The 26,312-nt window shown below is 37.9% G+C and overlaps 3 protein-coding genes across 4 annotated transcripts; 1 reads left to right on the plus strand and 2 right to left on the minus strand.

Moving 5' to 3' along the window:
* Window positions 1-1,003: 1,003 nt before the first annotated feature.
* On the minus strand, window positions 1,004-16,521 carry LOC134001922 (E3 ubiquitin-protein ligase RNF31-like). Of its 2 annotated transcripts, none has more exons than XM_062441106.1 (24): window positions 16,337-16,521; window positions 15,268-15,473; window positions 14,489-14,635; window positions 14,180-14,335; window positions 13,999-14,055; window positions 13,759-13,891; window positions 13,406-13,558; window positions 13,149-13,302; window positions 12,498-12,649; window positions 11,779-11,921; window positions 10,840-10,968; window positions 10,359-10,703; window positions 9,330-9,515; window positions 8,970-9,176; window positions 8,231-8,404; window positions 6,991-7,089; window positions 6,141-6,230; window positions 5,926-6,040; window positions 5,083-5,195; window positions 4,042-4,155; window positions 3,798-3,846; window positions 3,238-3,331; window positions 2,021-2,186; window positions 1,004-1,715 (listed from the first exon to the last, which is right to left on the minus strand). In XM_062441106.1, exons 2-24 carry the CDS (start codon window positions 15,469-15,471, stop codon window positions 1,668-1,670), a joined length of 3,228 nt encoding a protein of 1,075 aa, XP_062297090.1. In that variant the 5' UTR covers window positions 15,472-15,473; window positions 16,337-16,521; the 3' UTR covers window positions 1,004-1,667. The 2 variants fall into 2 exon arrangements, with proteins under 2 accessions (XP_062297090.1, XP_062297089.1); XM_062441105.1 differs by having other exon boundaries at window positions 10,840-11,082.
* A 1,755-nt stretch (window positions 16,522-18,276) lies between these two features.
* psme2 (proteasome activator subunit 2) lies at window positions 18,277-23,503 on the plus strand. The gene is made up of 12 exons (XM_062441704.1): window positions 18,277-18,444; window positions 18,712-18,744; window positions 18,833-18,895; window positions 20,700-20,786; window positions 21,084-21,132; window positions 21,225-21,322; window positions 21,450-21,518; window positions 21,815-21,882; window positions 22,370-22,424; window positions 22,516-22,602; window positions 22,688-22,786; window positions 23,188-23,503. The coding sequence occupies exons 1-11, from the start codon at window positions 18,397-18,399 to the stop codon at window positions 22,766-22,768; spliced, it is 738 nt and encodes a 245-aa protein (XP_062297688.1). The 5' UTR covers window positions 18,277-18,396; the 3' UTR covers window positions 22,769-22,786; window positions 23,188-23,503.
* lsm5 (LSM5 homolog, U6 small nuclear RNA and mRNA degradation associated) lies at window positions 23,490-26,099 on the minus strand. Its single transcript, XM_062441705.1, has 5 exons — window positions 26,027-26,099; window positions 24,468-24,563; window positions 24,357-24,384; window positions 24,194-24,266; window positions 23,490-23,765 (listed from the first exon to the last, which is right to left on the minus strand). Exons 1-5 carry the CDS (start codon window positions 26,070-26,072, stop codon window positions 23,733-23,735), a joined length of 276 nt encoding a protein of 91 aa, XP_062297689.1. The 5' UTR covers window positions 26,073-26,099; the 3' UTR covers window positions 23,490-23,732.
* Between the last annotated feature and the right edge of the window lie 213 nt (window positions 26,100-26,312).

Here is a 26,312-nt window from a genome sequence, read left to right on the forward strand (position 1 = left end):
TGCCTTAAATGTCCCCATTAATAAAAAAAACAACAAACCTTGTTACTTAATACAATGTTTAATCACACCTTGTTCATCAGCGTTCCTGAGCTGCTGCTTATATTTAGACACTGTTGACATAACAGCAAGAAAACCTGTTTGTGTTTTTGTTGTTTTAAGACAAATTGTGAAACTCATCTTTTTAATGTAATTAGTCTGTAAGCAGTTATTGGTGTACAGCTGAAACTGATTTTAAACCTCAATGATGCTTTCCTGGTTAAAAATAGGATTAAATAAAATAAACCCCCCTTTTTACATGGATTTATTATTGTGTATAATCATCCAAACACTATTAAATAATTAAATTGTTCCTCGCTGGTTTTTGAGGACAGATTCTGATCTTGTGACGTAGTTTGTCTCATTTTCTTTTAGGTTGCTGCCCATACTGACCAGGAGACTCCGGAGAAAGACATTACTCATCCCAGAGAGGCCTTTCTGATTAAATAAAAGTTAGATCAAATCAGATAACATTTTAAAAATATGTTTATAAGGGATTCATGCATGGAAGCACCTGTATTTTAAGGGAATTGGTTCACCAAAACACCAAAATCATTTAAGATCCCTGATGACTTTAAATTGTAGTCTGACAGCTAAAGTGACTCAATTTTCTGAGCACCTTTTTTAGTAGATAATAAATTGGTGTTTTTCAAAGAGTTTTCCTGTTACTAGGTGCAAAAATCAATTGATCAAGATTTATTACATTTTTATTAACAAAAATTCTCTTTCAGAGCGTCAATTACTGGCAAACCTTTCTCTTCAGCATTCATCTTTAAATCTCTGAGCCAGTGGCAAACGTATTCAGATTTTTTACTGAAGTAAAATTAACAATACAACAATGTAAAAGTCCTGCATTCATAATGTTAAGTAAAGGTCAAATAATACTCAAGTGCAGTAACTGAATGTGTTGACTTGTATGACAAATGCAGGGACATCAACAAATCCACAAATGAGTCATTGTTGATTTATTAAGTTTGATTTTAATCTCATTTATCCATCAAAAATAAAGCAGCACAGGATCAAACTGTGATAGAAGAAACTCTCAGTAAAGAAACACTTTATTCAGATAGTATATTAGGCTTTAATATCCATCCATTGTTATGACACAGAAACTTAACATACATTTCCAAAATGGTTCTCTCTGAAAACTTTTGAGCATCCACCCAGTTTATTAAAATAAAGGTTTTCTTCATTGAGGTATAAGAGATCAATATTCAAACCTCATACTATAAATTAGTTTCTCTTTTTAAAGTGTGTTTTTAGGGTCAGTGTGACCTAAAGACAGAAAACATCAGATATACTTGCAGTATCTTCAAAACTGTCTGAGATGAACTGAGTAGAAAATCACAAAGAAGCAGGTAATCCCTTTCCAACCGCTTCTCTTCTCTCTATAAAATCAGTTTATGATCAACATGAACATAAAAGATTAACTTTCAACTGTGAGATCAGAACAACAAATACAGGAATTTGTTTTTTAAATATCGGACAGAGCAGCTTGTGATTGGCCAGAGCTGCAAACCGAATACGGCGCTTCATTTAAATTCAAGACTTTAGCTGGTCAAAATCCTCGTTGTATAAACTCTTGATCGACTCTGTGGATGTTTTGAGGGCAGATTTCAGGTTGATTATCTTTATTTCTTTCGAGGAACCTTTTCTCCAAGAGGAACCTCCCTCAGTTTCTATGAAGGGAAAAAAAAACAATCTTTATGTTAAACATGCATGAAACTGTGCACTTTTTCCACTGTCAACCTGATTTATACATAAACTGTTGCATAAAATATAACACTTCTGCTTTGTTGTGAAGGCAAAGAGCTACATTCGGCCAGCTGACAGTCTAGTGCCTTGTTAAAGGGCACCTGTGAAGAATGGGGGGGAGAAGCTGAGACTCTGATCTTCTAGCACACTACCCTTCTCTTTGGAGGTTTGGGGTCCTTGCGCGAGGCACTAACCCTGACCTGTGTGGCGGTAAACTGAGGTGTCTCACCATGAGCAGTCGATCGTAGTAAGTTTTATCCTCCTCGTTCTCTCCTCTCTGCATGTCCACCTGGTATCTCTGGCAGGCTCGGGTCAGCTCCTGGACGTCGTAGATCACAGCGGGGTCCAGAGAGTGAGCGTTAATCAGACTGACCAGATACTCCCTGTAGTGCTTCCTAAAGAAACAACACACATCTTTGTTAGAGACTTTATAAAACATACAATTCTCCTGTTTTTACTCCTTCTTCAATACTTCTAAACTTGTACTCAATTTTTACATCTTACAACCCCCTGCCTTAACTCTCACTAAATGTCTTTAACATAATCCAGACAGAGCAGAATGACCCAACAGAGAAAGAATGTGCTTGTTTTTCGAGAAGAGTCAGCAGCAGACCTCCCTCAGAGTGGCAGCGAGCCAACAGGAAGGGTGAGGGATTCCCAGGAGAGAAATAAGATTAAGAAGCAACAGTACCGTAACTTTTATGTGATAAGATTTAAAAAATAATGTGTATGAGAACTTCACATAAATATCTTTAGTCAAACATTTGTAATTAAACGTCTTGTCGATGCTGTCATGCTTTCCATCTTTAGCGAACAAGATTTTAAAAGACAAAACAAAAGTAAAGAGTTTTTTTTAAGGGGGGGGGGGGGGGGGGGGGGGGGACTTATAAAAAACGTACCTGAATGCAACATGCATACCTTTTTAATCATCTTCTTTTTTTTTTTTTGACTATCTGCATGAAGCAGGACCAGATAGCCGAAGTGCCCTGATGTCATTTTACCTGCTTGTTCCCTTTTTACTTTAACTTGTTTCTCACGTCCACAAAGAAAGCCTCAATTTCAGTTTTCATTCTGCTCTCAGCTCAGACACTTTGTTGGCAGTATCAGCTGTGATCATGAGGTGCATTACAGTCACAGTGGAAAAAAAACACTTTTGTCCATTAGTATCAGGTATCATACAGACGCGAAACTGTAAAATAAGACCCTATCCGACCTGTGAATACATCTAGTCTGCAGTTGGACTCTTTTCCATTTTTGTAAGGGTGCCTAAAAACTCAGCGACACAGTTTTACCAGATTTTTCCAATATAATTTTAAAGAAATGGGGAATTCCCTGTCAAAATGGCTGCTGGGGAAGACAAACAAACATTGACTGCGGCTGCTGTCTGTTTCTTCCCAGTATGATTCAGACTCAGCAGCAGCAGCATCATCATCATCAAACACTCACTCGCAGAGTCCAGCTTGGCCAGGCTGTGTTTGGATGCCGCACGGTAAATCATTCTGCTGACCTCCATCTTTCTGCTCCATCACTCCACAAGTGTCTGAGAGGAGAGAGTAGAGGTAATGACACATCTGAGAAATGCTTTTTTTTTTTTTTGCATTAATAGATGAATTTGAAAACAGACTATTTAGATTAGCTTTTCAGAGAACTGATGGGAAATACAAGGAAGTGATTTGAAACGTTTAAAGAAACCATTTTGCATTTCTTTTCAATGGTAGATTTAAAGATACAGAGATTAAACTGTTTGTTTATGGATTTATTTATGTGGCTACAAAATACGAAGTTAGAAAGTTAGGTTAGTTTAGACCAATGATGACACCAGATCTGGGAAAGCGTCTCTAGGTATCCTGACCTTTTTAGTTACATGTCATCTAACTTGTGTCCAGGGTGAGGGACAACCCTGAGGGGAAATATATTTCACACTATGTTTCTTTACTTTTCTCAACGTGACTGAAAGATAAGAAGGAAACAGATGTTTTCCGCTCATGAACTAGAAGCTGTTTTACCAGTCTGAGCTTCATTAGGAGCATCTGTGTTGAACTCCACACCACTCCTCTGAGGAAAGACAGAAACATTAATTACTATTAGTTTACACTTTATACTGCTGCTCACATTAAATTGGTTTCTTGACAATGAAATGACATAAATGTATCTACTTGTATATTTTGTAGAAGTTGGACATTACACAGGAAGAGTTCAGAACAGAAATCTGATTTAATCTGAAGTAAAACATATAAACGTCATACTCACTTGCAGCAGGGCCTGCAATCTGGGCGGCTCCCAGTCTCTGAGATAGAAGAGACAGTCTCGAGGGTGATGAGCATGCAGACAATTTAAGTTGCAATCAACCGTCTTACACGCAGCCTGCAACAGAGAGCAACATAAATAAAAATGCAGGCCCAAGTCAAGTCCATTTTTATTTGTAGTGAGTGAGTGCAACACTATTAAACTGTTTATGTTTGTAGGGCTGCAATTTATGATTTTCTCAATTTAATTGTTTTGTCTATAAAATGTAAAGTAGTGACACAGCACGCTTATAATTATAAAATAATGAGTTGAAAGTTACGTCTTAAAATGACTTTTTTGTCTGACCAACAGTCAATTAAAAATAAAATAAAATCCTCACATCTGAGAAGCTGAAACCATTTTTGCTTAAAAAAACCCCCAAAATAGAAAGATTAATTTACTTTCGATCAACTACAGTAATGTATTAATTGTTACAGCTCCAGTTGTTACTTCTCTATACCTCATGTCTCTACTCTGTCAGTGTTCATATACTTTATGTCTCTGCAAAAAGCCAAAAAAATGACAGTTGATGTTGTGATACAATCAAAAGTGAAATGAGACGTTTCCAGGAAGGACATGTGAACGATCTGCAGGCATGGCAGAATGTAAATGAAACAAAACAGATGAGAACGATAAGTCTGCCTTTCTGCAGGTTAACTAGGTTAAATCTGATTTTTAAAGACCTTTTAATCCCACATCAAATACAATTTAATACCTGTGTCATGGTCAAACAGACAAGACTTAAGATATCTAAGAGCTGTAAATTACATCCAAGACTTTTTAATACAATATAGTTTCAAGGTGGAATATTCAGCTGTCTAAATGCTGTACATTAATCTGAGACATAAAAATAAATAGATGAGGCAGAATAATTACACTGCGCTGATAGATATACACTCCTAATATTAATACCAATAATGACACAAGCAGAAGTCGACAGTAAAAAACCTTCAGCAGCTCAAACTGAAACCTTTGTCACCTTGTGGTAATTTTAGTTGACCTCACCTTTTGGTAGGGGTTGTTGCAGCCGCTGCAGAACTCGTACCTGCACTGGGAGCAGGTGAAGTGCATGCAGCCGCCTTTCGTCAGTGCGTAAGGGAATCGGCAGTGAGGACAGGCTGCAAGACGAGAATCCAGATAAATCATTTTATTCATAACTTTATTAAAAAGTTGTGATTGGTTTGTTTAGTGAAAACTACGTCTGATGCATTGGTATAATTAACTAACAAGGGGTGAAACAGAAAAGAGCCTCTGTTAAAGAAACCTAAAACTGTCCTGAACAAGTCTGATCTAAATTATTTTCTCTCCTGTGTTTATGACCCAAGAACAGGTCAAAAATAGGTTTGCCAAGATCATTTTTTTTGTTTTTGTTTTTTTATCTGTGAAAATAGGCGAAAGAAAATGTTTTGGCAGGTGTATTTGCTTTTTTTTTTTTTAAATCACGTAGCAAGACTGAAAAAAACTATTTTGAAAAAAAAAATCCCAGCAAAAGCCGTATTTCACATAAACACATAAACACAGGAGAGACAATAATTTAGAATACTTATAAATTGGATTTCGGGAAAAAAACATTTTGCTTTTCAGGGCTTTAAAAAAGAAAATTGCTAAATTGACTAATCCATTAATTGTTGCATGGATTAGTTAGCTACCATAAGAGTCAATTAGATTTAAAAAAGAAAAGGAAAAAAAAGCTAAAAACAGGCAAAAGAAAACTGCTTTTAATCACTGAATTGGTGAGTCAGTCACAACATGAGAGATGTGTGGAGGATGAGGCTGGCTGATATATAAAGGTGGTGAGGGAAAAACTGAAATGAAACTTGTGGTTGTGGGTAAACTGGTGAGCCTCACTGATGCCATTGTCTCTCAGGTAGCCTGCCAGGCCCTGTTTCTGGTACTCCGGGTCATTCTCCCTCTTCCACTGCTGGAACTGCTCGCAGGACAGATCCTGGTGCTGAGGCTCCCACTGCATACAAGCAGAGAGTCACTTCATTAATGAGCCTTTCCACCAATATTCACTTAATTCTTTTCAAATTTAAGTTGGATAAGATAAATGTGGTACTCACAGGTTTTTTGCACTGAGCACAAAAACTATTATTGCAAGACATGCAGGTGATCTTCAACTGGTCTCCTTCATTGATAAACCCGGTGGTGCACTGAGGCAGATAAAAGAAGAAAATCATATTTATTTTTTTTGTTTGTATAAAAGTTGCTAGAAACAGAAATTTAGAAGATGAAATATAAAGTATTTAAACGAGAGACAGGGCTGCAGCCAGTTTTCCTTTAATGTGAGTGTAGACATTTATTATGGACCTTTAGAACAGGTACGAATTTGTGATAAATAAATAAATATAAAGTTCACTTTTGTAAGAAGAACTCCACTGATACAAGTCAAAACATGAGGGGGGAAGGAGTATAAACCTTTTTGTGTCTCCACAAGTTTGAAACTGAAAGCTGTGAGGTTAACAGACCCCTGTGGCTCCTCATCTCTGCTGGAGGCGAGCAGCTCCAGGCTACATAAGGCACTACTACTAACACACCTGAATCTCAAAGGGTAATGTAGGGTTCTGCTGCACTGAGTTTGTTCCTTTTAAAAAAAACTTAAGAGTGGAGTACACTTAAAATAAACTATGGTTAACTCAATACTGAGGGAAAAAGGTCTTATTTTTTCAGCTGAGCATTAAAAGGTAAGCTACTTTTACAGTAGTAGTTTCTACAGGAGTTTCTTACTACATTCACTTTGACCTATCTTCATTTCGTGCCCCATTGCCACTTAAACTCAAGCAGCCCAGCAGAACCAAAATAAAAAGGAAAATAAGTTTGAAAAGCATGGCATGTAACCCAAAGATGGAAGAGCTGATAGAGTGTCAGAGAAGAATGAGCACATTTGGATATTGTGAATAGCAGCCAACTCACATGATAGCACCACAAGAACTTTGGATCTTTCATCAGAGTGTGCTCCGTCAGCTTTTTATGAAACAGGTCGTACACGTCAAGCTCCAGGCACTCCCGCAGCTGGATAACAACACACTGGATGTTACCAACTGCATTGTTTAAAGCAAATGTAACCTGCTCCTCTAGCTACCTGTTACCTGCTAATTCAAGATTTTTGTTTGTGACTTATTACACATTTGACTTAACTTTCCCTCTGTGTACTCATAAAATAATAATTTCCATCTGGTATTAACATGCGATCTGTATCAGGATATTTTATCTGCTTAGCATCATCTGATCAAAGGACTTATTTGCATTCACACCAGGGATTAATAAGTGTTCTTGTTATCTAGATACTGCCAACACTGATCAGATCTCAACATGCAAATTTCATCAGTGGAGCTGGCAGACTTGTTAATAAACATGATGTGTCCCCAGTCAAAGGATTTACTTATTTTCCCTTTGCGGCTTTTTGATGGACAGATAGAAAATGGAGGGAGAGAAGAGGTGGAGTTGTTGTTGGGTGATTTCAAAGTCGATCACGACCACCTACAGTTGGGGTCTTTTTCTTTTTCTCCTTATTGAGAAACAGATAGCATGTTGACAGCAGGAGCCAGATGCATAAAACTCTGTTTACATTCATGACTAAAACTGTGTGTGCACAAAGAAACACATGCAAGTTATTTCCACTCCCACAATTGGAGACCTCAACCTGCCATTTTAGTATCAACATGCTGCCTGCTCACCTGTGTTTACACTGCTCAATGAAACAGACAGCAAAGAAGAAGTGCAGTTTTTTTTGCACCAATGAGGTTCACCAAAAATTGCAGAACAGCTGTCATTATGCTTGGCCATTTCCTGTGTAGTTATTGAATGGCTGTATAATTAATTCTTCAAATGGACCTTGACATTGTCTGCAAATATCCCATAGTAATTTTGTTATTGTCAGCAACACAATTAATGGTTAGTTTGAGCACTCATATCGAAACAGACTTTAACAAAGTGTGGTGCAGTTAAGGATAAAACAAAAATAAAATCAATAGCGAAATAAAATATAGATGCACGTTTGATTGGCATTTACAGATTGCCCAAAAAAAATCACCATATCGTATCACTGCCTCTGGTCTGAAGTGTGTGAAATGTGCGTATTCAGTGAAAAAGCCAATCGAAACCTCTCTGAAACTTGCACAAATCAATCATTTCATGTTTTCTGTCAGTTCACCTGTATGTCCAGTGTGGAGAAGTAGCTGTCCAGTTGTTCGGGGTCATTGATATCCGGTTCGCCGCAGACTGGACACACCATGTCTCTGATGTGTTTGTCTCTCACAGCGATGGTGAAGTGCTGCCCGAAGCACTCGTGGCACACGGAGCACTGACAGGAAGTCAGTGACTGCATCTGTTAGACAAGCGGAGAAGAGAAGAAGTAAACATCTGTCAAATAAATGTTGAACTTCATAACTCTATCACTTCTTTTTAAATCAGTATTTTACTGAAGTATGTTAGTTGATGAAATAAACTACTGAATGGTTTCTCTATGGTTTATATATCAGACGTCTTTAGTCTCTGTGCGTCAACTGACAAAAGCAGTAAATCAAGAATTATCAAAGTTTCATTTATTGATTGGTTATTGATTTAAAACAAGACTCCAGCTATCTAGTAGACTTGGTACTGAAGCAGTTGGTAAAGTGTCCCTACATGTCGAGTCATTGCATTTAATTCTAATTTTACTTTGCTTAACTACATCACTCAGTATAGCTGTTTCTTTATGATATAAAAAAGTTAGAAATGAAATGTGAAATTGTTAAAACATTCTGCAAGATACTTTGCTTAAGATAAGACATAAAACATTTAAAGACTCATTCATTTGATGCTATCATTTAACCTGCAGTCTGCAGTGTTGAGCTGTTTAAAAACAAAATGAAGGAAAGTCTGAATCGTGTCCGGCCCTGTCACCGTCTCACCTTGCTGCGGGGGAAGATACTCAGACAGCAGGGGCACTCGTTATTAAGGAGACGCCTGATGAAATCTCTGTCGTTAGATTCTTTCACAGCTTGCACTACATCCTCCAGCGACGAAGCGACGTCTGGATCTTGGAGCAGCGACAGGGTGAGCTCGCAGCGCCCCCAGCTGGGCAAGTCATACAGTGCAAGCAGACGCCGGCACATCCTCTGCGGGACGCAAGAAAGCACAACAAGGAATTATTAGTGAGTCAATTATAAAACGCCACACCCCAAAAGTATACAGACATGTCACACTATTGTCAGCTGATACCATGTGGGAACACTAAAGGCCCATAAAGGCAATTTTCAATGTAGAGTAACCTGTTTGTCGTGATGTTTGGGATCAATCGGTGGCTCAGGCTGATCGGTCCAGATGCGCTGGTGGAAGGGCTCTAAGACAGGGCGCTGAAGATGAGACAAAGCCCCCTTCACTTCTCCGCCACTCTGCCGCAGGGCTTCCTCACACCTGGAAACGTCCCTGAAGCCCAGAGAGTGAAGCTCTCTCATCTGCATACAGACACACACAGAAGAGAGGGAAATTACAATCAAAACATCTGCAGTATATAATGGATAAGTTATAATTTAGGAAAAAAATGGCGGCCTGCCTAACATTTTGAATTTATCATCATATATGACATAGAAAAACAGTAAGTTTTGAGGGTATGGAACCAGAGAATATTTGGCTTTTTTTTTTTTGATTGATCACTTTCTGCCAATTGACTAGCCAATTAATTGACTAAATCCTGCGTTTAGGTTTTGGAACCGGTGCATTACCACTGCAAGCATGGAAGAAGAACAAAAGCTCATGTTTACATATAAAAGACAACATTATAAACATGCAGTATGTGTGTGTAACTCTGTATGAGCCTTTATAAGATAAGTATTGGTTGTGTCTGTTCTTCTACCCTCAGTTTAAATGTTGCCTTTGAAACTCATTAACCATAGTTCAACACTCCTACGTATCGTACTAGCATTCCATGGACCGTCTTAGTTCTAAATTATCTTTCAAGGTCGACGTGTCCGGAGATACTCACAAAAAAAACTGCTCATTAACTCAAGACTGCTCCCACTCATGTACGGTCCATGCATGAAGAACAGTGAACCTGAGTGTTTTCTATGAATGAAATGTTGATGTCTTTGAATGTTGTCTCTGTTTGTATGTTTGCCTTGTAAAAGGGAGCATGCTCTCAATGTCCCCTCCTTGCAGAAATAAGGGTTAACAATTTGAAAACATCACCTTGGGCTTTAGGAAGCTTGGGCAAAAGAAAACAGCAGTAAAGGCAAAAGTGTAAGATGCAGATTTTACAACAAAAACTCTTGTAGGTAGAGTACAGTTGTGAATTTTCTGACCTTAATCTGTCGGTCTCTCAGCAGCTGTTTCACTGCCCGGTCAGTGTCGCCTCCTACTGCCAACCACGCCAGCTTGGCCTCAGCTCTGGACAGCTTCACACCTTCACCTGTGACGACTGGACCGCTCTGCTCTGACTCGTCTCGGTCTCTCTCCACCGTGGGCGGCTGTGTCTCTGAATCTCCTGCTTTGTAGTTTAGCTGGACAGAGGCTGCCATGGCGCAGATTTCATCCAGCAGGTGCGGGAGCTCTGACGTCAGCCAATCACAGGGGTTGATGTTGCTGCTGCCGCACATGCAGACGGCGGCGTACACCTCCTCTGGGCTGACACCGCGCTTCTCTGCTTCCTAGGAATGAGAAACAGGGGGTATCATCATGTATGCCACCCTAATCACATTTTTATTGATCTGGTTTCAATCCTGTGTTTAGAGCATCTTGGTCCTGGGTTTGAGTTATGTGAAATGATATGAAAAGTTGACCTACTCTTATCTGGTGGATGAGTTGAAGTCCGTCTTCCCTCAACATCTTCTGTCTCGTCAGCTCCAGGTTAAGGCTGGGTATCGGCTGGGGCCTCCCGCCTGGCTGAGGTTGATCTTTAGTGGTGGATGGAGTCTGCGGGTGAGACCGCAGAAGACTAAGTCCAGCAGAGTCTTTGCATGACAGGTTGCACATTTCGCACAATGAGGTGGCCTTAGTGTTGACATAAGTGCAGTGATTACAGGTCCACTGTGAAAAGAAGTAAGAAAAAAAAAAATTTTGGTTTAGAAGCTACAGGCCACATAACGAAAAGTACTGGCTTTAGATACTGATTTTAGAAGTTATATACCTTCTCAAACATTATGTATCTTGATCATTTTGACTTTATTCAGGGTTAATTAGTTAATTATTTTACAAATTTAAAAGACCTTTTTAAAAATTTCAATTTAAGAACTGTTTCACAATCATATCGGCCAAAGTATGAAAGTATCATGAAAAAGAGGTAGGAACGAAATGAAATATCACACAAGGGAATTAACAGCTTCCTTCAACACAACCCACTGTCGCACCAGTCTAACTTCTAGTTCATAGGTGTACAACGTTTCCTGCCTGAAATCAGATCCAACAGTATTCAATAGCTAATATAACAGCCTACAGCAAGCAAAAGAAAATATTTAATAAGACTTTTGTAAATTAAAACATAAGATTCTTAAATACCCTTTAAGTCCTTTTTCAATGAGAAAACGGAATTCTTAAAAGACTTCAATTACCCTGATTTCACTTAGTAGGTAATTTGAGGAATGGGACAACCTATGGAAATCTTTGTTTGGTGTTCAGGTTTGTCAAAGGAGGTTTTCACTCAGCAGAAATGTTGAAATCTTAGTAGGATTGTGATATCCTACATCCCTACAGTGTAAAGATGTAGAAAGCAAGAGCAAAACAAACCTTTGCTTCAGCATCAGACAGAGATCCTGGGCTGGACAGCACCGGGGCGACGGGCGGGCGAGTGGCCAGGCGAGGGCGCTCACACACCTCACAGAGGATGCTGCTGCCTTGATTCATAACTGTGCAGCTCTTACACTGCCAGTCTGAGGGATCGAACACAGACACAACAACAATTAAAATGCTGAGTACAGACACTGTTTGTCCTTGTAACATCTCGTCAAGAATCCTGTTGCGATACATACAGACGGGGGACAAATTAAAAGAGAAACCTGAATAAAGAGTGGAGACACATATCAAATGCAGATGCTTCTCTGCACCAGGGGTCACAGATGGATCAAAATGCTGCAACCTGACTTCTAACAAACACAGGTTAAAGGCTATTACTTATCAGGCTCCACACCTGAGCCCATCTGTGAATTGTTGTGTCCATATAATAACTTTAAGTCTATCAGACTGGCTAACCAGAGTATACTGATGTTCCCAGAGCTTTATCTGAAATGACAGGACTTTACCCCTCAACTTTTTAATAGTTTCATTCTTACAATCTGATTATGCAGTTCAACTGAAACCTTAAAAAAAATCCTCTTCAGTTGCTTATACTCCTACTTTCATTCATACTTTCTATTTCGTTTATGTAAATCTTGCCATTACTGGTACTTTTTCCATTCCATTGAAATAAATCTTTACCCGCTTACTGTATACAGGTATCTGTATCTCACCTGTGTTTGGTGATGTAGGCACTGACAGTGGGCTCTCTTGAGCAGTAGAAGCAGCTGTGGCGAGTCGAGGCCGCTCACAGGTTGTACAGAGTACGGCTCGCATCTCGTTCACTGTAGTGCAATGAGCGCACTCCCAAGGTGACAAAGATGGACTGGAAAACAACAAAAAGGCAATTAAACTCTAGCTTCTTCTATAATTTCATCTACAGCACTGCAGTTCCCTGCTACAGATCATAAAGAGTTTATTTCTGACATAAAATAATGGCAGAATACTGTAGAGGCCCACATGTTACCAGACACTAAATCTCTGAAATGTATTATTCATTTCTGTCATGAGGTAAGAGTTTTCTGGAGCAAAGTAAGCTTTTTAAAATATGAACTTTTTTTTTTTTTTTTTTTGTTTAGGGGGAAATTATTTGAGAGAAAATAGTAGAAAGAGAGGTGGAGAGAGAGAATGGCAAGCAACAACGGTCTGTTGACTGTAATTGAACTGGGCGAGTTGCATTCACAGTATACAGGACACGCCATAACCACAACACCACCAGGACACCCCTGAAAAACCACATCTTTTTGTAGTGTCACACCAGCTTTGATTTGGCCACACTGCTGCCAGATGAGGAAGTGAAAAGTTCAAGTTCCCGTTGCCCTCACCTGGATGTTTTGGCTGGTGTAATAACAGTTCGGGAGTGCCCCTTTCGGTCGGGGTGAGAGTGGAAGATCTTGTCACACTTCAGACACAGCTTCTGGACACATGTGGAGCACTGAGCATGCACAGCGGAAATACCACAGATGGTACAGGTCTCTTCTGGGAGAAAAACAAAAAAAACAAAAATAAACTTTTCTGCTCATGCAGTTTTTCCCGAATTTATATCTTTCAAGGTACAAAACATGTTTATTATTAGGCATACCCTGTTTGGTGCTCTGCCTCTTGTGATTGGCTCTAGAAGGGTGACGGTGGAAGAGGTCATCGCATGCATCACAGAAAGGTTTATTGTCACACGACGGGCAAAGCAGAGACACAATGCCACCACACAAATTGCAATGAATCGATGGAGGAGAGCCTTGAGAGGAAAAAAAAAAGATACCAAGTGTGTTTAGACGTCTTGTTACAGACAAAAACATGCTTTCGCTATTGTGGACAAAATCTGAACAACCAAACTGAACTATATAAACATCAATACATGAGTATAAAACAGTTGTATCTCTTGGTTTCTTGCCCCAAATCATCAAAGCAGACAATCAGGTGTGTTTGGCGGCTCACCTGTTGACGGTTTCAGAGGTAGTCCCTGTACAGGGACCTGAGCGGGTTTAGGGGAAGGGGACAGAACCTCGGGCTCGTCTCCATGCTTTTCCTCTCCAGGCAGGATAACCACAGCATCACTCACCAGCTTATCCTGAAGAAGCCAGAGTGAAAGTCAACACTCCTTACACTTTATACATGTAGTTGCAGTACTAGCACTAGTTTCGTTACAACATGGTAACTGGAAATGTTGGCACAGACCTGCTGGATGACAAATGGGATGATATCTTTGAAGTTTTCTAGGTGAGGATGTGTGCCCTAAACAGACAAAAAAAACAAAACAAAACCCATAGATAAGTAAGAGTAAATGGAAGACGGAGAATTCCTTGCACGTAAAACAGATGTTTACAGGAATCAAATAATTGATCAGGATTAAACAAACCTTAATGAGCATGTCCACCTCTGTCCGTAAGGTCATGACCTCCAGCGTCACTGCAGTAACTTTTTCAGTATCTGGTTCACTGGCTTCCTCTGGGAAACTGAGGCCATCTATCTGCTGATTGGTGTAACCGTAGAGATAGAGGACACGTCGACCACCCTGTGGATCATTTAAATTTTAGTTCAAGAAGTTAGTTCAGCTTAATTTACACCAAAAAGTTTCAGAAATTCAGTCAATGCTTAGCTCAAAGCAAAAAATACATTGCCTTCTCAGAATAGTTTAAAAAACAACTGTTGTTAGGATTTTTCTCACCTTGACGGCATCCACTGTGGATCTGAACACGGGGTTATTGTGCTTAACGCTACGCCAGTATCTGGGCCTGGCGGGACAGATCAGGTTGCAACCGTACTTCTCCAGGATACTCAAGGCCTTGACCAGTCGACTCAGAGATTCCAGCGCCTAATGTAGAGAATGAGATATCAAGTTTAGTAATGTGTTAGTATCTTTGATAAATGTCCTGGTGTGGATGCAGCTGATCCAGATTAACAAGCAGGTTTTTTTTGTTTAGTTTGATTTTATGTTGTTCATGTTTCCAAAACAGACATATTCAGCTTGATCATTCTTGTGTCATATTTGTTAATTACATGACATTAACTTTCTTTTTTGAAGTTACTTTTATGTATGTAAGAGATCTTTTTTTATTATGTTATTTAAAAAAAAAATCCTCTCTTTATTCTGTACAAATGGCAAGAAAAAGAAATTACAGCCTAAAAAACACAACACAAGTGTAAATGTCAGTCTCTCTCATTAATGTTTTTTTTGAAGATTTATTTTGGGAGATTTTTTGCCTTTATTTGAAAGTACTTGGCATAGAGCTCGACAGGACACAGGAAGAGAGAGAGGGGAAATTAGTATTACCATTATGTAGCATAACTTTACGTGCGTGTACGTGCACTTCTACTTTATGGTTTCAGTGTAACGATAAAAATATATTCATATTTAAAATGATAACTAATAAGCTCACGATATGTCAGGAAATACTGTCTGTGTGCAAACAGTATCACCGGCTCAACCTGGATATAAAACTTTACCTCCTGTCTGTTGCGGTCTGCAGTGTTGTCCCTCAGCATGGCCTCCGCTGTGAAGTGCTGGTACTTCTCAGACGGAGGCAGAGGCATGCCGGCCATGGTCTGAACATCAGCCTTCACATCCTGCGCCGAGCCTGAGGTGATGAGGAGGGACTGGGCTCTCCTCCTCACCTCATCCATCTGGACCGATGGAGGGCTGCAACTCATTGCTGTTGAAATGAGAAATGACAGCTTTGTAAAAAAAAAAATGAATCATTTAAATATTTTATCCAGTGCAATGTTTGTTAACAGCTCCACCAAATAGTGATTTGTCTACCAGAACTTTGTTTTTTCTTCTTTCCTCTCCCATTAATCATCTCATGACCCCTTATCTGGTGACCCTTTGGACGGGCCCAACCCCTAGGTTGGGACCACTGGACTAAACTAGGTAACTTTATATAAACTAGCTCCACCTCCAGCAGCTACAACAGTAACATGCTGCTCTAACTGATGCTTCAGTATTAATAACCTTATTATGTCATTTATAATAATATATCAGTCAGAGGGACCAAACCACTACTTTTACTGTAATATTTGTAATATTTTTACTCATAATACTTATGTGCTTTTATTGTAACGCTTTAACTACATTAAGCTCTTAATACTTATGTACTTTTACTGTAATACTTTAAATAAATCAAGATCATAATACTTATGTACTTTTACTGTAATACTTGTAAACAAAAAACTAATTAAAGCTGGCTATATGTAAAATGACAGCAAGGAAAACCAAAAAGGTCTTGAACGTATCTTATTTTGCAGCCTGTCAGTGTCTCTAAGACCCTTCAGTCACTTTCGTCATATGACGACATGGGAAAGTCCAAGCTACTACAAACTGCTGCCAAGTGTGCCAAGAAGTCAAAAACAACACTAAAATATATACTTACGTTTCTTTAGAGCGACATTGTATCTATTAAGAGTTTGTGAGGACATGTATTTCATTGCTTTGGTGTGTTTAAATGATCTACTTAAGCTAGCAAGCAAAACAAGATAACAACAATTCACTGAAACCGAAAGTTACAGCGTTACATACCTGCTAAATTAAATCGCCTTCTTCACGAGTTTAGTCGGCTTCTTTCGACATTAACTTCGTCCTGGGAAGTCTTTATGTTGTCAATAAAATTTACGAGGTTTTAAAGTCATATCAGTGGTTTGTCGTCTCGCCCAGCTGCAGAGATTTGGTGCTTTCCCTCTCTCTATGCCTGTGTGGCTGCGCAGCTGAAGCTAGCTCCTTTAATGCGGAACTCGAGTTTGACGTTTGTGTGTGAGAGACGGGTTACAGTCATCTCGCGAGAATATGTACACTAGTTAAATATGAACCTAACCTGACCAGGTTCTCGCGAGAGTTCATCCCTCCGGTTGCTCCCATAGACTGTATATAAAAAGGTTGCTCCAAGCTAGTGTCAGTTTATCTGTTCTTCCTACACTTTCTGCCTGATCCTTAATTTCAAAATAAAAGCTTGAATTCTTTAGCTACTAATAATTCATTAAAAAAAAACATTGTCTATTAGTTATGGTTGCAGCTCTGGTGTTGTTTGAGCCAGTGTTTCAGTGTGTTTTTTGAACAGGTATATGTGTGGGTAGATTGTTCCAGTAGCGTGTTGCTTGGATAGAGAAGGCCAAGCATCCAAATGTACTTTTCTTCTCTAACGCAGCCCCCCTCTAAATGTGGACCTTGTGGTTCTGGTAATGTCCTTTCTGCCCACTACACCGTTCCAGTGGTGGAGGAGCAAGACCATGTAAGATTTGTAGAGGGTCACAAAATAAAAAGGTTGGGAGCTACTGAATTAATGTAATTTACAAGATCATCATATATTATTTCATGTTAAAAATAAATAAATCTGCAAATTAACTAACTAAAGCTGCCAAATAAATGTAGTGGAATAGAAATAATCAAATAAAGTACAAGTACCTCAAAATTGTACTTACAGTACTTGAGTAAATGTGCTTTCCACTACAGTATATTCTGTGCAATGTAATATATTCTGTGCAGATTACAACTACACACTGATTATTTCTGCACAAGGTCACAAAATAAAAAGTCTGGGACCTATTGGATTAATAATTTATATGTTCATCATGTATTATTGCATGTAAAATAAAAAAATCTCAGTATTAACTAACTAAAGATGCCAAATGTAGTGGAGTAGAAAGTACACAATTTCCCTGTGAAATATAGTTGAGTGTAAATATTCAAATTAAGTACAAGTACCTTGAAACTGTACTGCCTACTTGAGAAAATGTACTTTGCTATTTTCCACTAACTTCCACATATGTAACATTGAACCATTATATAATGTGATAGTAAATGTTTTTTTTTCTATAAACTAAACTTGTACATACTAACAAACACATTCTCTCTGCCCCCTGGCAGCTTCATTAATAATTAATCACACATTTATTAATGATTGATGAGGTAGGGTAAAGTCAGGTAATTTGGGACATCAGGTAACAATGAGACAAATAAGGTTTTACATTTTGGGCTTTTTAAATATTTGCAGATTACTAAAGTGGGCGAAGATTAAAACATCACCTGTCACAGGACTTGCAAGGTAGCCATGTGTTATGTTGGATAGGGTTTTGAGTGACTATCCTATTTTAGGTAAACCTAAACTAACAGTATGTGAGGTTTAAAAAATATGTAATCGCAGCCTCAACACAAATTTATCCTCACAGCAAATTAAAAAATCATCCACTGTTAGTTAATATTCTTGTCTTTAGGCCTAATCTTGCATCACGTAAGGGACGTTTGGACACAATGAGACCATATGGTTAATTAAAATCAAAATTTTAACCACATTAAAACGTGACAAAATGAATTGAAGGCGTTTCTCACTTCGGATATTTAGATATAGATATTGTTTTTACTGATGAAGCTATAAAACCTGCTGTATTCTGAGGACATTAAAGCTGCTTTTGAAGTTGTAAATGGAGACAGTGGGAGGCGCAAACTGCATCCTCCCACATCATAATCGAAAGTAAACTGGATGAGGAAATAGAAATCACACTGACGAGACGTGGTCCTCATCTGAACTTGTATATTTTTGATTCTGGTGTATTTATTTGTCTCAAACTGGAAAAGTCTGCGTAATCATGTCGAGGGCAGCAACACTGAAGATAAGCAGCAGCAGCGCAGTTCAGGTAAGTTAAGCGATTAAACGCGCTCTTTGCAGGTAGGCCGGACATGTCTGCAGATAAATACTGAAATACTTTACATAACAGTTTTAACTACAAGCTGACCGTTTCTTATATGTTAAGCATAAATGTGTTGAAATACATATCAATGTATTAGTTTACTGTAAAAGGTGCGGAAAGTCCCCCTTCTGGGAGGAAAACGAAAGTAAATGTAACATGAGTCAGCAGCTGCAGTTTTCCTTCACTTTGTCCTCTTTCTCTCGGCTCCTGCAGGTGGAAAACTTCCGCAAGTCTCTTTATCATGAGGTTTGTTGAGCAGCACATGTGTTACATTGTCATTTATGTGTAAAATGCCACATTTGTTCAAAATAACTTTTTTTTTATACTTTTCCAGGCAGATAATCTGTTCTCCAGTCTCATCCCCTCGAAGATTGTGCAGTTGGATGCTCTGCTCAGGGTCAGAAAGTACAATATTTTAACACACAAAAGATAATTTTAAATATATTAGGGCTGCAACTTCCAATAACTTTCATCATCAGTTCATCTGTACATTATTTTCTCAATTAATCGATCCATAAAATGTCACAAAATGGTGGAAAATGACATCACTGTTTCCTAGAGCTCATGGTGAGCTCTTCGAATGTCTAGTTTTGTCCTGAATACAAACACATTAAGTCTACTGCCATAGAAGATTAAAGAAATCAGGAAATATTCACACTTGAGAAGCTGGAATTACAGAATTTGGACATTTTTTCTTGTCCCAAACCAATTTATTGGTTATCAAAAAAGTTGGCAATTAATTTAACAGTTGGCAACTAATTAATTGATCGCTGCAGCTCTAAAATATACTTTAAATGATCCAGTTTATTTTACTCGAAATGCGACCATGTGCATTAATCAACATTCAAACAAATGTAAATGTACCTGAGTTTGCCAAAAAGCTAGTTTTCATCAGCAGCCCCTTTGACTGATGTAGTTAGACATCCTAGAATAAGAAAAATAATACAATATGTAAAATAGCTAAGAACATAGTAGGCCTACATTGTGATAAAAAAAGCATATAGAACAGGTAAAACAGTAATTACAAAATACATAAACAAGACAGATGATACCATAGACCAGGCATGTCCAAACTATTCCACGAAGGGCCGTGTGGCTGCAGGTTTTTGTTCCAACCAATCAAGAGAACATGATTCAACCAATCAACTGTCTGAAGACTGAGATCAGCTGATTAAATAAGTCGAGTCTGGTGTGCTCCTGCTTGGTTGGAATGAAAACCTGCAGCCACATGAACCTTTGTGGAATAGTTTGGACATGCCTGCCATGATACAGACACATTAGGAATATTGGCATTTTAAAAGTGGATAAAAACAGCATCAGTGTTGACATTGTTGGTTCTCAATATTTATTTCTTAACATTACACTTAGTAGGATGGATTTAATGTGATATGGACATATAGGGTGGAGTTTCCACCGCACAAAGAAAAACTGGAGCAATGTCCTTATATTTTTGACTAATCGATGATAAAGAGTCACCTCATTTACAGAGAGCAAAAAAACAAAAGTGTTAACAACCTTCTTCAGTGTCACAAACATGCAGTATAGATGCCTCTTAAACAGCATAAACATAGGTGATCCCTTTGAAGGTAACTTGAGTTACACCCAGCAAGGCAATCAGATACAAGCTGTAAGCTTATAGTAATAACTAACCCACGAGATTTCTACACACATCAAATCTTAATAAGTAATTTATTCATAAATAGACACTAGAGTTAAACAGTATCTTATCAGTATATAAAGGAGGGGAGGACTTAGGCAATATCCACAGGCTCCATTTCATTGAGTCTTGTATTCTAACGGTGAACTTTACTGGTGAAATAATGATTTACATGAGTAAAACAAAAGATATCTGACTTTACTTGTATTACATGTTATCATCAGTGTTGGAGTTTAATTAAGTACATTTATTCAAGTACTATACTTATGTAAAATCTTGAGGTAGTTGTACCTTACTTGAGTATTTCCATTTGATGCCACTTTGTGGAAAAACTCAGTCCACATGTAGTTATAGGCAACTGAGACAAATTGGTGGACAGTCATTTTTTAAGTTATGTTACAATCCATTCACTTATTAGCAACAGTAAGCGATTAATGCACGTAAATTGCTTCACAGTTCTTACATATAGCACCTTTAAGTAACTGGTCTAAGTACTTCACCACTGGTTGTCATCTCATCCTCTCTGTGTTTGTTTTTCTTTCAGGATGATGCCATGAGTATCACAGACATGTCTTCACTCAAGGCTCCGCTGGACATCCCCATTCCCGACCCTCCGTCCCCGGAGGAGGAGGTGAGACCAGTTCATCCGTCAGAAATTTCTGTCTTTACCTCTGCTGCAATAGATTTTCCTTGTATGACTGTTAAATGTCAGCACTAAATATTATTAAACTCCACTTTAGCTACTGACAATTCATTTGGCTTGGTATTGCTGTGAAAGACAAAGAAAATGACCACTGAATAACAAAATGTGATTGGAAATTTCTACACCATTGCCCACAGTAAAAGTGACATTAGCGCTGTGTCTCTTGCTCTGTGAAATAGCTGGACATGATTATCATGTTTTGACTGTGCATTATTGATCTTTCAGGAAATGGAGACTGACAAGAATGAAGACGAGGACAAGAAAAAGAAGAAAGGTAAAGTGTGTCTTTGACAGGTAGCATGTGGTGTCAGAATATAATTAATATGATGGAAGTTATAGCTTACATTCTGCTCCTTCTTCCTTCAGCACCAAAATGCGGCTTCATCAAGGGGAATGAGAAGATTATGATGCTGCTGGATCGTGTGAAACCTGAGATTGTTGCTCTTAGAGAGACCATAATTGTTGTAAGTGTTGAATTCTTGACGTAAAGATTACCCAGGATCTACTCCAAAATCATGAATTAAGTCAACAAAGTAAAGATGAAGATGTCATTTTTATCCAGTTTAACTCACTTCTGCTCTATTACTGTAGGTGTCCTGCTGGATTCAGTACCTCATCCCAAAAATAGAGGATGGGAATGACTTCGGTGTTGCCATTCAGGTACATTTAGATTCAAGACACACACTGCGGCATGCATTGTGACACATTTTGTCAAACGCTCTTGCACCTAACAATTATTTTCATTATCAATTAATCTGTTTATTGTCTGAATCTGTTGAATCTGGTGGTTAATTGATTAGGTATTTGGTCAGAAAATGATGAAAAATGTTGACCAATAGTCCAAACCCAAAGATATTTAGTTTATTGTCACAGAAGACTTAACAAACCAGAAAATATTCACATTTAAGAAATGACTCAAAATGATTAGGAGGCTAATAACTTTTCTTTAAATGCAGGAGAAAATCTTGGAGAGAATCACCGCAGTGAAGACCAAAGTGGATGGTTTTCAGACCAACATCAACAAGTAAGAATGGATACAAACTCTACTGTATATATACGCTATACGGCCAAAGGTACGTGGACACTCCTCACCTGGCTGACATCATTAATGCTCCTGGGACTGAATGGGAGAAAGTCTCTGCTGCCAGATTCCTTAAATCTAAAGAGACGAGGGTGATATAGCAAAAGATTGTTTTGGAGATGTTCAATAATCACAAGTGGTGGAAGAAGTACTGATATATAAGTAAAACTTACAGTATAACATATTCAGCTGATAAGTAGCTGGTTGCTATGGCTGTAAAATATATGTAGTGAAATAAAAAGTACAATATATCCTAGAGGTACCTCAATATTGTACTTACTTACATTCCACCACTAACAGTCACATATGAATATAATATTTTGGTGTCCACATACTTTAGGCCACATAATGTAGCTTGTACAAATATTGCAACCTTTCCTGATTTTCCCTCACTGTGCCGTACAGTATAAAACCATCTCTGTTCAAACAGGTACTTCTCAGAGAGGGGAGATGCTGTTGGCAAAGCTTCCAAGGAAACTCATGTGGTGAGTGTTCATTGTGTTCATCTTCATGCCATCACAAATCAATTGAATGTATCATTACAGATACATTTAATCATGTTCTCTTTACTTCCAGATGGACTATCGCTCACTTGTCCACGACAAAGACGAGGCTATCTACTCTGAAATCAGGGTGATTGTTCTCGACATCCGTGGATTCTACGTAAGTCACACTAGTCAACTGAAAATAGATTTGCCACCATGCTGTTGTACGATGTTTTAATCACTTTTCTACTTGTTGGTTTCAGGCTGAACTTTATGATATCATCAGCAAGAATCTTGAGAAGGTGACCAATCCAAAAGGAGAAGAGAAGCCTTCCATGTATTGAGCCTGGAGGGATGAGGAGGTAAGATATGTCAACATTTATTGAAATGAAACCATGTAAGAAGTTTACAGGGAAAAATCACTGTTTGGTGGGGCTGAAGAACTAATAGACATCTGAAATTTGACCCCAACTACACACTACCTTTAGTAAGATGTCAAAAGCCTGAAAGGTTGGAAACCGCTGGTTTCATCTTTAACAATGTGTTGTATTTTAAAAGATTGTTATATTATCCATTGTGTGGAATCTTCATCTGAGAACTGAAGCTGTCAAATAAATGTAGGAGTAGAAGTATAGTGGCATCAAAATAAGATGTTTAGTTATGTTTACTGGCTCTGTAATGTCTACAAGAGGGTAATAGTTCACACTCATAGTATAACATGTGTGATGGTCTTTCAGTGTTCTGTGTGCTTATCTGATTACAGGTGATCTGGAGGTACCACAGGGACAGATTCTTCTATCCTCTGCCTCAAAGCGCTTTTTTTCACACGGTGGATTCAACACAAATCAACTCTTCTGTTCAGTCTTCTGCATTTATACATTAATCAGTTTCATCTCTCAATTTTGCTTCTTCAGCTGATAGGAAAAAGTTATAAAAAAATGGGTCAAAGTTTTGTTTCTGCGTCTGTGATGACACTTTGTACCAACACTTGCACTAAAATGTATCTTTGTGTGCTTCATTGTTTGTTTAGGGGTTCTCATAAATAGAAAAGACAATAAAGAAAACTGTTTTTAAATTGAGTGAGATTCTCATTTATTTGTAACAAAACCTGTTTTTTTTGTCATGTGTGATTCATGATACAGTTTTATCTTTTAGTAAAACAAATACTCAATTAGGAATTTTATAACAAAAATATTTTCCACTCCAGTGATCAACGGGGAGGAACAATAATGACATAATTAACTAAGGTACACAACGTAGGAAAGGCATAACACAAAACAGCTTCAGCATCCAGTGATGATCCTCATCTCATACTTCAGGGCCTTCTCCTCCAGGTATGAGCTGCAGAGTGGAAAGAATGAAGAAAAAAAGGGAAATAAGTGATACTGACGATGTTTGATTTTCTATATTTTTCTTACTATCAACAAATCTCGTGCAGCGCCGAACCAGCTCATCTACTAACAAGTATTGTATGCGGATTCAAAGCCTGATATATCTTATTCCTCTGTGCTGTAGACCTCCGATGTTGTCCAAAAACGATTAAAAACACATCACTGAGTCACACCGCTGCACTGGATGACATGTTCCCTCATTATGAAGAATTTGGTCCGTAAGTTTGGTGTGAAATGGCTCCAAAGACTAATAACAGCAATCATGTGTTCAGTCTCCTAAGAGTAGTTTAGCTATGCACATGAGATTTGTTGGCAATAAGAAAAATATAGAAAATCACCACTTATCCTAAACAACCCTAACAGGTACAATTTGCATACCATAGTGATGTTATTGCCATTGAGCAGAATCTGATCCAATTTGGTTATCCTCCTTCCCTCTGGTGTGATTTCACTGAAACACAGATATATAAAAAATTAATTACTCAACAGAAAAGTCAGTCGATGGCTTTACGAACCTAATGGAAAAAATAGTTGTACTTACAATTCTGTCACATCCTCTAAGACCATGTCTAAAACATCAAGTTAAGGAAGAGATCTGGGACAATATTCTGAGCAACCTGTAAAATCACACATTTTTTAACTTAAAGGATACTGACAAAGTCATCAAACCCCAGCAGGGTGCCGACGATTTCTTTGTCGGTTTTCATGACGATGTGAATCCGAGAGCCGATACATTTGTCCACAAGCTCTGAAAAATGAAAAAGAAAGTGGAATAAAATGAGATACTGTAGTTTTTCTGACACTTTTCATGGTGGTCATTTGTTTTTTTACAATCATATGTTACATATACAAGCCAGAGAGCTTTAATCAATCAATAAACTTCATTTATATAGCACCTTTCATAGAGGCTAGTGTAGTTCAAAGTGCTTTACAGTTGATTGACAAGCTGATAATAAGACAGCACAAGTGACAACATAAAGAAAAGGAATAAAAACTATGGGAGAACAAAAACAAAGAACAAATTAAAAGACAAAAATTGAGACTGAACACAAGAGAAATAAGGAAATAAAATAGATTAAAAAGACAAGTAAAATGAAATACAAGAGATGAAGTTAAATAAAAGCTAGATTACAACTAGGTTAAAGAAAGAGAAAAGACAGAAGAAACATGAATAAAATCAATAAGATAAAACTTTGTAAGCCAATACACTTGTCCACAAGCTCCAAAAAATGAAAAAGAAAGTGAAATTAGAGATACTGTAGTTGTTCTACAGTCACACTGTGGAAGGCATCGCCATTACTGCACCTTTTAGTTTTCTTTTAAGTACAGATTTTCACACTTTTCATGGTGGTCATGTTTTTGTGTTTTATATCTACAAGCCAGAGATCTTTAATTGCTCAGTTCAGAGCTGATTTTCTTCCTCTGGCCGCTGAGGTTAGTAGTTTTTTTCCTAAAGAAATATTTAGGAGGAAAGATTCGATCGTCAATTTCTGTTTAAAAAACTGCATTAAGTAAACTATTCATTGTATCTCCTACAGTACTTTGAGCCACAAGCTCTGACAAGTGAAATGAGAGATTCTGTAGTTTGTCTACACACTTTTCATGGTGGTTATTAAAAGTTAGAGTAAAACAACAACAAAAAGGTTAGAACTGATTTAATAAGTAAAATGAAATAAAATAGACGATGTTTAATAAAACATAGACTAAGACTAGGTTAAAAGAAGAGAGAAAAGACTGAAGAAACATGAATAAAATCGATAATAAAATTAAACTTACAGAATGATAATAACAAAAATATTAATAATAATAGCTCACTGAAGAGCTGATTTTCTGGGTAGTTTTAGAAATGTTTAAGAGGAAACGTTTAAGTGTCACATGTTTATTATCTACATTGCCCATTTCTATTTAAAAAAAACTGCATTTAAATATAAATGTATCTCCTACTTTGAGCTGTCCGTACGCAGAACATATTTATTTGTATGTAAATTGAATTTAGTGTCTCGCAAACATCAAAATAATATGAATAAATCTGTATCTCGTTAATCACCAAAGCAGTGTTAGCAGCTACCTGCTAACCTTAACTAACGAAATATTACTAAGAATCTTAACTTCAGTCCAAAACAAAGTATCGCCAGCGAGTCCTGACTGTTTTATCTGTTTAATCACTCGTTTCTGAAAAGATAAATGTAAAGGATTTAAAGATTTACACACCGAGTGGGAGCAGCTGTGAGGGGTTTGTAGTTGGAGTAGCCGCCATGATGTTCAACCTATTGACTGAAAAGCCAGTCACGACCAATCGAAAGGAGAACGACGGTATTCAGAGAAAAGCAATCAAACCCGAATAAATCGTCTAATAGCGATCTGTAGCATCACCAGTGGCGATTTTAGACCCTTTTTATGGGTGCTCAAGCACCTCTTAATTTGATATCAGCACCCCTAAAAATAAATATATACATTTTTCCCCCCTAAAAAATATTTATAAACTTAAATTAATTTG

This window comes from Scomber scombrus, chromosome 20, assembly GCF_963691925.1.
Source record: "Scomber scombrus chromosome 20, fScoSco1.1, whole genome shotgun sequence".
NCBI classification, from domain to species: Eukaryota; Metazoa; Chordata; class Actinopteri; order Scombriformes; family Scombridae; genus Scomber; species Scomber scombrus.

Coding starts and splice junctions, on each gene's coding strand:
- LOC134001922 (XM_062441105.1), bottom strand. CDS start 15,471: ATGAGTTGCAGCCCTCCATCGGTCCAGATGGATGAGGTGAGGAGGAGA. Junction 10,704..10,839: donor AACTCATCCACCAGATAAGA/GTAGGTCAACTT, acceptor TCTCATTCCTAG/GAAGCAGAGAAGCGCGGTGT. Junction 7,090..8,230: donor TCTCCACACTGGACATACAG/GTGAACTGACAG, acceptor GTTGTTATCCAG/CTGCGGGAGTGCCTGGAGCT.
- psme2 (XM_062441704.1), top strand. CDS start 18,397: ATGTCGAGGGCAGCAACACTGAAGATAAGCAGCAGCAGCGCAGTTCAG. Junction 18,445..18,711: donor GCAGCAGCAGCGCAGTTCAG/GTAAGTTAAGCG, acceptor CGGCTCCTGCAG/GTGGAAAACTTCCGCAAGTC. Junction 21,323..21,449: donor TTAGAGAGACCATAATTGTT/GTAAGTGTTGAA, acceptor CTATTACTGTAG/GTGTCCTGCTGGATTCAGTA.
- lsm5 (XM_062441705.1), bottom strand. CDS start 26,072: ATGGCGGCTACTCCAACTACAAACCCCTCACAGCTGCTCCCACTCG. Junction 24,385..24,467: donor GGGGTTTGATGACTTTGTCA/GTATCCTTTAAG, acceptor TTGATGTTTTAG/ACATGGTCTTAGAGGATGTG. Junction 23,766..24,193: donor ATGGCAATAACATCACTATG/GTATGCAAATTG, acceptor TCCACTCTGCAG/CTCATACCTGGAGGAGAAGG.